At 39.8% G+C, this 12,601-nt stretch overlaps 1 protein-coding gene across 2 annotated transcripts in view; it reads left to right on the top strand.

The window, feature by feature from the left end:
• Positions 1-12,601, top strand: part of STK32B (serine/threonine kinase 32B) — a gene marked incomplete at both ends in the record, with an annotated part of 178,012 nt that overhangs the window by 127,900 nt on the left and 37,511 nt on the right. The window contains one exon of one of the 2 annotated variants that reach the window (XM_084285711.1): positions 4,540-4,629. The exons of the other annotated variant lie outside the window; for it this stretch is intronic. Within the exon in view, the coding sequence (XP_084141837.1) occupies positions 4,540-4,629 (90 nt within the window). The remainder of the gene's footprint in view (positions 1-4,539; positions 4,630-12,601) is intronic. 2 annotated transcript variants of the gene reach the window in all.

The raw sequence follows: 12,601 nt of genomic DNA on the forward strand, positions 1-12,601 counted from the left end.
GGCAGACTAAAGTTGACATTTTTATGTGCCTTTTTATGTATGATCATATTATTTTAAGCTTTCCTTAAAACTCTATTTCCTTGGTTATATAAGAATCTCATCTCTCATTTGAAAGTTTACAGCAAAGCTGAAAAATACAACCAACAAGCAATCTTGGCCTTAAAACCAGAAATAGGATGAAAAAAAAAAACAAAAACAAACAAACAAACAAACAAACAATAATAATTAAAAACAAACAAACAAACAAACAAAATTACAACACTACACATAAATTCAATACTTTGATCCCTGACTTCTGAACTACTGACTTCTGAACAGCATAACTGGCAACATTGTGCATTGTCTGGGAGTCATAAAGTCTCTACTGAAGATGTACCTGGTGTGTCTGCAGTAGGGTTTATCTTCATCGTATCCACAGACAATATTCAGGGACTTTATCTCATTTAACCCTCTGATGTTGATTAACAGAGTGTTCTGAGCATACCTCTTTAACCTGAAGCTATCTACACTTTGGAAATATATTTGAAAGCTTTGCATGCCTACACAGCGATTAAGCAGCTTATCCCTTTGAAACACACAGCCTTTCTGAATCCACCTATAAGAGAAACATCAGGTTTCTAACAGTCTCCCTGATGATAAGTGGCAGGCTGCCAAGTCATGCCAAGTTCACCAGGATACAAGCTGATGCTCTTGTACATGGTACAGATGAACCCAAAGAGGTGTTTTTTAAATAGTTCATAGGTTTGACCCTCTAAGGGCATACTGGATCTGAATTTGCTCCAAAATGTTTCTATGCTGATGTTTGCCATCAGCTCTGATGCATATTGAGCTGGCAGTATTAACTCTAGTCTGATATTTTTTTCTCTCTGCCCTCACATTCACCCCTTCAATTTCTTACCCTGGGAAATTCAATAAGGTTTGAAATCATGTACTTTTTTTCTCTGCTAAATGTTAGTCAGCCAGCCTCAGCCACCTTTAAGGACCTGCTTTAGTTGTAATTCTGATTTTTTCTCATTTAACAAAAAATAATAATAGTTGTTTCTCTCAGATATTGGGATTTGGAGAAGTGAGGTATATATGCATTTGGCATTTCTGAGGTGCATCCATAAAGCTTCTAAAAGCCACACACTGTTGTAGGTATTAACTTACAAATTCTCCCTCTAGATGAATGCAATTCTTAAAACAACTGCCATTGATATATTTTCTGCTTAGTATGTGTGTGTTGTTACACATGAAATTTTATAAAAACCACTCTGCAGAGAACCAGAAGAATGTGGTCTTTTGTCTTCATTTCTCTCTACCAGCCTCTTATTACCAAAAGGGGTCATGCAGTCAAGAAGATTAAGCAATGAGCTTTTCCCCTGTGATATCTGAATTTAGTTAGTATTGCTGAACCTGCTGTGTGCTCCTGGTCTTTATAGCCCTTAACAACTAAACCCAAGTGGTACTGATGTGCTCCCCAATTCAATACCTGACACCTGTGGAGAGAGTGAAGGTACTGGGTTTGGGTTTGGTCGTCACTTGTTGTTCAAGATAATATCCAGAAATGGAGATCAAGTACAAAGACGTGAAGCTCAGATGGGAAAATGTTCCCATGAACTGAAATACTCGAAACAGCATGAAGTAGCCAGTATTGTGGCATGTTTACTGCAGTAATAGCTATCTTTCTTTTTCCTACATGCAACAGTCAATGTAAAAATGTCTTAGAGGCTGATTAGAAAGACTCCTATAGAAAACTGGAGTTTTCTTGTCACCTGAAATATTTACACCATGAATTTTTTTTTTTTTAATTATTTTTTTTAAATACAAGTCCCTGGGCTCAAAGAGGTTGAAACTACTGAAAGTTGTGTGCAGACGGGCAGAACTCTGCCTCACCATCCCTCCAGCCCTCCTCCACTGCCAAAACTTCAGCAGGGTTGCACTGTGAGGGGGAATGTTCCCCATCACCCCTTGCTCTGGCTCCATCCCAGGGTTTGTTCCCATTCAGCCCCTGCTCTAGCTTCATCCCAGACACAGCTTCTCTCCCTCCCCCAGCTCCCACCAAGTGCTGTTTGGTGTCCCCATGGCAGCACAGGACACCTTGCTTGTACTCCACAGTAAATTAGCAGCACTCTGAGCCACAGGCAAAGGCTGTCTGCAGGCAGCCCATAGGCCATGGAAGAAAAAAGGTAGATTTTTTTCCAGCAGCCACCTCCACAGTGGTATAGATGTGGTTTTCCTGTGTGGAGCCATGAGCACAGGAGCAGAGCATTGCTGTTGTATCCGCAGCAGAATGAAGAGGAGCTCTGTAGGATCTACCCCTTGCCCAGCAGAAAGCATTTTTTACAAAGAAACATCAACATGGCATATATAACACTTCATGTGTGCTATTTTGGTTTTGCTAAATGAAAACAAATCTAATAAAAGGGACAGAAAACAATGCACTGCAGGAGAAGCAATTTTCATTGCAAATCAACTGTTTGGATCAGTCTGAACGGATATTATGTGATAGGTGTTTTACAACAGGCTATCATGCTGGCACTCTAATAGGGAGAATCACTTACAGTGGTGTCATTTAAATGACAGAACTTCATATTTATCTGTCAAAAAAAAAAAAAAAGAGCGAGAGAGAGAAGAAATTATTAGACTGCTGGGATCCTTATAGTTTTTCATTGTATGATGCACATGGAATTACTTAAAACATTGCTACCATGAGGTGGCTGTATGTGGTTCAATTATCTTTTTCAAGAAGCTTTCTGCTGTGGTGTTTACTGCAGGAATAGTCTGCAGACATGCTCCTCACCAGCCATGAATTGCAGCCACCAGTAAGGAGAAATGCCATTTTGAAACCTGAGGGCAGGCCAGGCTGTGCACACTAATTTTTGTTATGGGAACCCTACTCCCTCTGCCCTTTATGAAGTGATTGCTTGCATCTTCGCACAGTTTTTGCCTGCCTTGTGTGGATATATTCTGGGCAGGGTGTCTTTAGAAGGAAAGCGTCACCAAAATGTAAGAAGCTCTTGAGAAAACTGAAAAAGCATGCTGTATCTCACATTTGAAGAAAAGGTATAATTTTGGCAATGGGATGTGCCTTATTTTTTAGTTTCAAAACCAGCTCAGACCTGGCCAAATGAGGGGACTGGGAATTTAAGTTCACACATGGGTGACTGCAGGTTTCTTAGAGGCTGGCAGGTAGACACTGCAGACTTCTAGGTTAGACTGTCAGAGCAGCATAATCGTCTGTTAAGATTGCTGTTCCTCAGTCAGGCACTGGGGAAATGTGCAGTGTCAGGACCAAAAACAAGTCATTTGTTACAGTTTTCATCTTTGGCAGCAAACATGATAACAACCTCCTTCACTCAATAACTGCATCATACCCAAAGCCTGCTCCACACTGTGGACTGAATGAGGATGAGATCCTGATCAGAAACAAACAAACAAACAAACAAACAAACAAAAAAAACAAAAAAAAAACAACTCAGAGGAACCTGTCATTCAAGATTCTAGCTAAAGACAAAATGTCTTAATCCTGATCTGAGTGCATGGTTAAGCTGAGGAAGGGAGCACCTTTGGTGCTCCACATTAACCATATTTTCTGTACTCCACCTTCCACAATGGCATTGCCAAGTGAAATCACAGGCAGCACAGGCAGCATAATGTCTGCATCTCTCCACAGAATGAAATTAGCCGTAAGAAAATGCAAAACCTACCAGCAGAATTATCAGGCTAAAAGTCTGCAGATGCGTTTTCAGGGTGGATTTGCATTTATTTACCTGCTTGGGGCAAGTCAGGATTAGCAACTATTGCCTCACTGTGGTGGAGTAATTTAACCTACACTTGTCATAAACTACCCTAGGGAAAAAATAATGATGGCAGGTTGGGGCTATCCAACCTGATTAGCTGAGTTTAAATCAGCTGTCTTGCTGGTCAGGTAGCAAGCCCATGGGCTGCCTTGTGTCACATATCTTTCATCTAGTAATCCGTTGTCAAATGAAGGATCATTTGGGACCTGCCGTTGTTACATACATGCTCTTCTGCTACCATGAATCTAATTTTGTAGTTATTGTATTATAAAAATACCCTTTTTCTTCTCAGCTCCTTTTTTGCCCTGAGGAGACTGTGAAAAGCCAGGCTGATTGTAACCCAAAGTGAATGTGATGGCAGACAGGTGTCACGAGTACATAAGATTGTGAGGGATAGCTCTAGTTAGAGATAAGGTGAGGGAGATTTCACACACCACTACAGCAAATTCAGTGCTGCTCCTGTACATTACTGCTCTGAAAAGGCAGTTACTGTCCTTGTTGTTCACAGCAGGAGGAGGTTCAGGGGTGACCAGCACATAAGGTTCAGCATGCAAGCAAATAATAGGAACAGCACAGGAAAAGAAGCATAACATCATTTTGTTGTCGTTATATTTTTTCTAGCTGTGAACAATGTTTAATAGTAATTTGTTTAATTTGACAATTTATTTTATTTCTATTGTCTCTTAAACAATGAATAAAGCAAGGAAAGTTTGTATGATATACTAGTTTGTCTTCTGTTTTTATTGTGTAATTGCAGGACACGTTCATATCACTGACTTCAACATTGCAACCATAGTGAAAGGCTCAGAAAAGGCTTCTTCTATGGCTGGCACAAAACCATATATGGGTAAGTTTTCAAGACAATTTAAAAGATAAAAGAAATTTCATATATTAATGTGGACTAATGGTATTTTAAAAGGATTTCAACTTAAAAAACCACATAATAAATAATAAATGTGATTTATTTATTTATTTTTATAGCACCTGTGTATTGACAAAATATCAGAGAGGAAGGAACTGAACAGAGACTTGGTCTCTACAGTACTTTTAGTCAGGTTCTGTTTGGTTTTGTGAAGCAAATTCAGGAGAGGCTCAGCTGTTATTTTGCGCAAACCTCAACAGCTGGGGACAAGAATACATGATCATGTTTGCACTGCTCTCGCTATGATCTAGTAGAGAACATGTCATGTCATTTAAAAAGAATTTAGACACGTCTTTAATTGCATTGCTTTGTTGAATTCTTAAAAAAAAATGTCTGCTTAATTAGAGTCCTAGGTAACTACCCACTTAAGTGTTTGACCTGTGGTGTTAAGGGGCATTTTATACATTTTAATAACATATTTTAAATGCATAGATTGAAGGCTGGGAGAGTAAAATGCAGTTCATCTGTCTTTGTGTGTCTGTAAGTTAAGCATCTTGGATAAGCTAATGATTCAAACTTCCCCTGGAGATGAAGGAGAGAAGGCATCTCCTAAAGATTGTTTGTCCCACAAAATTGTCCACTAGTTTCCATGACTAAGAATAGGAGTGATTTGTCCTACCTGTGACTTCCTACACATCTGCTGTTTTAATTTTCTATATGCAGAATTGCTCTAACATGAGGAGATGATTAGCTAGAAACTATACATATTTTGGTTCTAGAAAACAGATATGTGTGTCTACAAGAGACTTTCTCTAACAGGCATGCTCAAAGCACATGTTAAAACCACACAATGGCAAAATATCAGAAAATTACCATATTCTGAAAATGTCATTCAGGGAAATGAAGGTCACTGTGTTACCTCACTTATGCATAATAACATAGAAGTGTTTGCCCAAGAAATTGGAATTAATCCACTGTGCATTTTCCCAGCAAAAAATGCACTGTGTAAACCTGCATGTAGATGAATCAGGCAGGCAGCTTCAGGACACCTCTGTACCAGCTGTGAACATGTCAAAGCAGTCCCAGGCACTGGAGCAGATTTGTCTTTTTCAGAAATAGCTCTCCTGTTTGGGGGATTAATAGGATACAACACCATACATGTGACCAGAATTGGCCACTTGCCCCTATGCCCAGAGTGCTGACCTGATGCTGGGCAGCTTACTTCTACAAATGTACTTAAAACATGCCAAGAAATATTTTATGTAGTCCTGACTCAAGCATTTAAGTGATGCAGAGAACAAGACTTCAGACAAATTTTCTCTGTTTTGTACTGGTTAGCTCTAGCTGAGTGTCTGGTGTCCTTTACTTAGAAAAGATGGCCAACATGGCATGGACATCATATATAGAATGTGAGGAGACCAGATCTGTGCCAGTACCTGGGTCTTGTGGCCAGTACCTGAGTGTTCAATGCTGCACCACAGGTTCCCTACTGGATGTGGTGAAATGAGAGGGGGAGAGATGCTGCAACCTCACTTACATCAAGAGCTTTAATTTTAAAGAATTCACTTGAGTGGTTTTGCCAGCATGTGGTGGTTTTATTCATGGAAAATAAACAAAAAAAATATTCAGAGAACAAACAATTTTTCTCTCTAAGTAATTAGACCTTACCCCAACACGTACGGACAAATAGCCATACAATTTACATGTTCACTGATTACACTCACTGAAATGCCTTTCCACGTAGGATGAGAGGAACATTAAAAAATTCAAAAATTTTAAGGATTGTAGTTTTGCATTTCTATGAAATGTTTGTCTAAGGTTTCATGCATTCTGCTTAAATAGCTACCTACAATCTTCTAGTAGACATAGTCATTAGATGTGCAAATTCTTATTACGTAGATTATTCAAAAATAGTCTTGAATAATAGACGTTTTGCAGCAGCTCAGATTCAGAATAGACATTTTCCACAGTTAAATGTGATGATGACAGCAGGCATAACAATAGAGTCTTTTCTGAGATTTAATTTGGTAGTCAATTAAATGACTGTTTTGATGGCCTTACATTTTTAATCTTGAAGCAATTGCACAGTTTTACATTAGAAAGCATAATTATTATGAAAGCAGAAGAAAGCTGAGTACTTGCTTAGGGGTCAGTTAGCATTTTAGCATCTGTCTGTCACCGTCTGAATGTGTGTAATGAAGGGATCGTCTGGCTGCTAATGATCAGAGGCAGATTAGTTAAAGCAGCTGTACAAAAATGTGAGTATTCTTCAAAGATTCTGTTGAGAGTTAACAGGAAACTTAACATCTTTTGGAGCATCTTTCAGCCCATCTGCATTCATAGGTGAACACCACCTTTTTGTTCATTAGTGGCCTTTTTTTGCAGACTTTTCTCATGAGAGACAAAGAAAAACCTAGTTTTTAACAACTGAAAGCACAAAAATTTTTAGCAAGTGCTACGTAATTTGTTATTTTAGAGATAAAATTGCAAGAAATAACTCCATCCTTTTTGAATTCCAAGTCTCCAACTCCACCCTAAGGAGGAAGAGTAACCTGTTCTTTGTTGAGTTGATATTTGCAAAGAGATGGTACAAGGAAGGGAAATGTTGAGATTCATCTTAAGTGTCTATTCAGTGCAGAAACTCTCAAGCCCCATCCATTCTGCCTAAACTCCACTTATATCCCTCTCTGTGGTATTGCCCATTTGCTAGAAAATTCAGTAGTTCTTGTACCCAGTAGGAAATGCTAATCTCTGGCTTAGGTATGTCCTTAGCAACATGTTTTGTAATCACCTCCCCATCTTAACATTGTGACAAATAGTTTATATGACCTAAGTCTGGAGTGCCACAATAGCTGAGCCAGGATTGCCACTATCTTCTCCTCATTCATTCTCCCTTTTCACCTGTCTTTCTCACCGCCTCATCCTCTTCCTTCTTGATAGAGTGTGTCAGAAACCTTCACTGAGCCAGTGCAACTCATTATGGCAGAATGCTATCTCCTTTTTCCTGGCAGTGGTTGTGGTGGATTTTTGCCTTTCCTAGGTGCTAAATGAGCTAGAGGAGTATTCCCATGAAATCCCAAGCTGACCCAAGGTGTTACAGAGCTGGAGAGGGGGAGAGACGAGAGTAAGAGCAAGACTTTTCCTTCACAAGCTGCTGAGGTGTTATCTAGGTTCACCTCAGTTCATGGAGCTATTCTGTCCCTTCCTCCCTCATATCCAACAATCTCACAACAAAATAAACAGTAAAAGAAAAATGCTCTTTCCCTTTTCGTAGAGACTATAGCACCATTCACCAGCACACTTTCTCTCCCGTGCACCTTGCTCACCTCTTGGAAATGTAAAAATACTGCAGAAGTCACAGGTTCAGTCTCTGCTACTCAGAAAGAGTCAGAAGAGTCATCTTTGCATTTATTTGGAGCTGTGAGAACGCAGGAAAGCTTTTAGAACTGTTAACTTCCTCTGCTTTGTGTGAAAAGTGATGGGTGAGGATTTTCTGTTGCGCAAGTTGGGTATCAAAGCATCAGCAAAGAGCTTGACAGGCATGGTTAGACACATGTCGATGGTACTGTTTTCTCTAAAAGCATTGATTTCTTTTATTTTCCTCTTAATTTTGTGAATAATTATATCTTTAAGTGAAATGCTACAAGTACTCTTCAACAACAGTGTTCAAATTAGAAAAGCTTTGTTTTCAGTCAAGATGTTCGTTTAAGTCCATATGATTTCTGGCTTTAAGGCTGTATCCCAGACTTAAACATGGATTTACATAAGCCATTTTAGACAATGACCAAAACAGGTGGAAAAAAAAGGCATGGGGAGTGTGGCACCATGTTTGGTGACAAGCTTTCATTATAGAATCATCTAGGTTGGAAGAGACCTTCAAGATCAAGTCCAACCATCAGCCTGACCTATCAAGTCCCATCACAAAACCTTGTCATGTCCACCCATCTCTTCAATACCTCCAGGGATAGGGACTCCACCACTTTCCTGGGCATCCCGTTCCAGTGCTTGACCACTGTCTCCATGAAGAAGTTATTCCAAATATCCTGTCTAAACCTCCTCTGATGCAACTTGAGGCCCCTTCCTCACTCCCTATTGCTTAGCACCCGAGAAAAGATTACAAGGAGGTTAAATCATACTTTAATCTCACTGCAAGAAGACAAAGTCACCTTCAGGCAAGTCACTTGCTGAGCACCAAAACCAAGGAAATTTAGTGGTTCCTGTAAGACATGCCTTATTCTGTGCTGGGTTTTATGGCAATGAGGGTATGAGATGTGATGAAAGCTGTTTCCCCATTTGGGATATTTATGAAGTCTTGCTCCCATGTGGATCCTATTACATTTAATCAGAAATGAGGGTTCACTCCTTACTAGAAGTACTTAAAGATTTCTCACTTCTTCCTATGGTCAATTTAAAGAAATATATAGGAAAATGTTATCTTTAAAGTCTCTGTTCCTGTTTGAAATCTGATTGGAATAGGCTGAGAAATTGCTAGGGAGCAATTCACTTGCATGCAGCATGACTGCATAATAATGGTATCAAGAAAAAATGCAGAGAATTGATATTGTAAAAATGCACTAGCTGTTCCTATTAAGATACCTATCTTGTAATTCTAAGCATTGTGTGAGTCAGCTCCCATAGCCTTTTCTTAATCCCACTTCATATTAGCCTTTCTGCCCCTAAGTCTTTCTCAGCCTGAAATTTTCCATGCTTATTTACCTATTTACTAAATAGTTACACTGAACACGATGTATCTGAACCTGAACAGTTCTCCAGAAACCTTGGTGGTTTCTCTATGTTCCTCCTTTCCAGCTGATTCATCCAGGTAAGTAAAATACCTGCCACACATAGGCAACAAAAACATGGAAACAGTGAATCTGGAAGGAATGAGACCAACAGCGTGGTGAGACAAGCTATTTCCATCTACTTCTGCAGTTTTACTTCTCAAAGCCATTGACTTGAAATGCTGAAGTTAATTCAGCTTCTTAACATTCAGGGGTCTTTAAACTCTCTGTTTCATACTCTTCATATGGCTGCAGCTGTAAAATACAGTGTGTGCCTTAATTGGGCTAAAGAAACTTTTGTGTCTCGCCCATGCCTGATTTTATCATTTCAAATTTACTGCTCAAATCTTCTACACCACTAGTAACTGTGGGTGCTGTCAAAGGTTTTATTGTACCAGCAGCCTTTGGAAACTCGTAGGTTTTCAGGCTGTCATACTCCTGTGTAGCAAGCATTGCAAAATGTGCTTTGAGATGCAGCTGACCTTTAACATGCACACGCTATCAACAATTGCCAATAAGTATGTGTATCACCCTCCAATCTGCACTGGTAGCATGGATCAGGAAAGCCAGCACAGGGCAGGATGAAGTCCCTGGTATCAGCCTGTGCCTGGGATATTATGTTTTGGCTCTTTCTTTCAGAAGGCTGTTCATTAGGGCTGTTGTGTTTTAAAGAAAGTCTGCATTTGTCTGTCTGGAACACTATTACGAAAAAAAAAGTTTCTTATATTGCCCCTCATACAATCACAGAATCACAGAATTTCTAAGTTGGAAGAGACCTTAAGATCATCGAGTCCAACCTCTGACCTAACACTAAAAGTCCTCCACTAAACCATATCGCTAAGCTCTACATCTAAACATCTTTTAAAGACCTCCAGGGATGGTGACTCCACCACTTCCCTGGTGTCCTGGTTTCAGTTAGCACAGAATTAATTTTCTTCCTAGTAGCTGGTGGAATGCTGTGTTTTGGCTTAGAATGAGAAGAGTGCTGATAACACCCCGATGCTTTAATTGTTGCAGAGCAGTGCTTATACTAAGCCAAGGACATCTCAGCCTTTGCTCTGTCCTGCCAACGGGCAGGCTGGGGGGTGCAGTAAGAGCTGGGAGGGGACAGACCCAGGACAGGTGACCCAAACTAGCCAAAGGGGTATTCCATACCATCTGACGTCATGCTAAACAATATATAGGGGTGGCTAGCCGGGGGGAGGGGGCCGGACTGCTCGGGGTTAGGCTGGGCATCGGTCAGCGGGTGGTGAGCAATTGCATTGTGCATCACTTGTTTGTACATACTATTATTACTTTCGTATTATCCCCATTGTATCATCATTATTATTATTGTTATTATTATTTTTGTTATTTTTTTTTCCTGTCTTATTAAACTGTCTTTATCTCAACTCACGGGCTTCACTTTCCATTTCTCTCCCCCGTCCCAGAGAGGGAGGGGGGAGGGTGAGCGAACGGCTGCGTGGTGTTTAGCTGCCGGTCGGGTTAAACCACGACACCTGGGCAGCCTGTTCCAATGCCTAACAACCCTTTTGGTAAAGAAGTTCTTCCTAAAAGAACAAGTTGCAAGCAATACGCTTGTGTCATGGAGCACTGGGCACCAACTTGAAATATTGAACCTTCCACCCTGGAGCAGGCTGACAAACTACAAAGCAAAATGTTAAATACTAATATACATCCAGAAAACATTACAGATAGTACCTTTTGCTTATTCCTCACACTTGGGTAATTTAGAAGTACTAGAGTCCTATAGCGTATGATTTTTGCTCATTGAAATGTTTCCTTTTGAATGGTGTGTTTCCTTACATCTGTATGTTATTTGGGAGTGTTGCAGAAACTGTCCATTCACAGGTGACATATTTTTCTATTATGTTCTGTTTCTGGTGGTAGGGGAGTTAGAGGCTTTGGGGCTTTCTTCAGTAGAGACTGAAGTTATCCAAATAATGCACCATGCCTTAACTTCAAATCAAACTAATAAAATACATTTTATGATATCAGTACACCTGGAAAAAAAAAATAAACCAAAGCCAATACATGTAAAATCAGCAGTAAATTATTTGAAAAGTTTCAGCTACACCTTCCTACCTTACAGACTTATTATCTCAGATTTTCACAGCTGCTTTCATAGGTTGTTGTCAGTGTGAATAATGGCTGCATGTTTGAGATTATCAGAAGAATGTGGATTTACAGAGAGGTCCACTGGGCTTTTAAAATGTGTGAGTCATCTATATCTATTAATTAATGCTTTGTGGAAGTACTATTTGGAGTCAGAGGAGAACTAGTGGATGTCCTGATAACAACCATACAGGTAAAGCAAAAATATTCTGTAGGGCCAAATTTATTCCTGAGGTAGCTGCAGTATATCAGGGATAAATTTGGAGATGGATTTTCAAAATTGTTCAACGCTGGGCTTATTTGTGTTCATAATAAGCAATGCTCTGAAATGAAACAGTGCTTAGCAGGTCATTGCTTTTGGCATGCAGTCAAGGCAGTGTTTAGGTTTTTAAAAATCAAACTTTTTTCCTATGGAGGGTTTGACTGCCTATCTACAGAGTCTCTCTGGTGATGTCTCTACCTGCCCTTTTGATCTCAGAGAAATATCACAACTTCTGCTGTTTCTGATAAGCAAGAACTGAGAGCAGACATGAGGCTTGGAGGTGCTCAAATAAAGGCTCCTCTGTGCTGATGAGTTTTCAGCTTGTGCTAGCAGCACCACAGCTGAGAGGATTAAGCACTGAGCTGCAAGTGGGTATTCGGGTTTTAGTTCTGCTCTGGCATTAAGTGTAGATGCACAAGTAGCTGTAAAACCTTAGGAGATCAGGAAAGATGTTCCTGTCTCCAGCCACTTTTTTCCTCTTTGTGCTCTCCAACCTGCTACTACTCTTTTCTTCCAGTGAAACTGCTAATGTAATCACTTATTTGACTATTTTAGTCAAAAATAATCAATTCAAATTTCTCTACACAAACACAAGGACAAGAATTGGATTCTGTTCAGTGGGTAAGTAAAGCAGAGGGTTTTATGAGGACAGCACTCTATGAGTGAGGGCAGGTGGGGTAGCTTGACCACAGAGCAAACCAACAAGGCATTCTGAATGCAGTATTGATATTCAGACAGTGGTATATAAAATTGATTTGAATAATTTTGATTCAAACTGTTTGAATAATTGCACTAAATA

This window comes from Netta rufina (assembly GCF_964035555.1).
Source record: "Netta rufina genome assembly, chromosome: 4".
Classification (NCBI taxonomy): domain Eukaryota; kingdom Metazoa; phylum Chordata; class Aves; order Anseriformes; family Anatidae; genus Netta; species Netta rufina.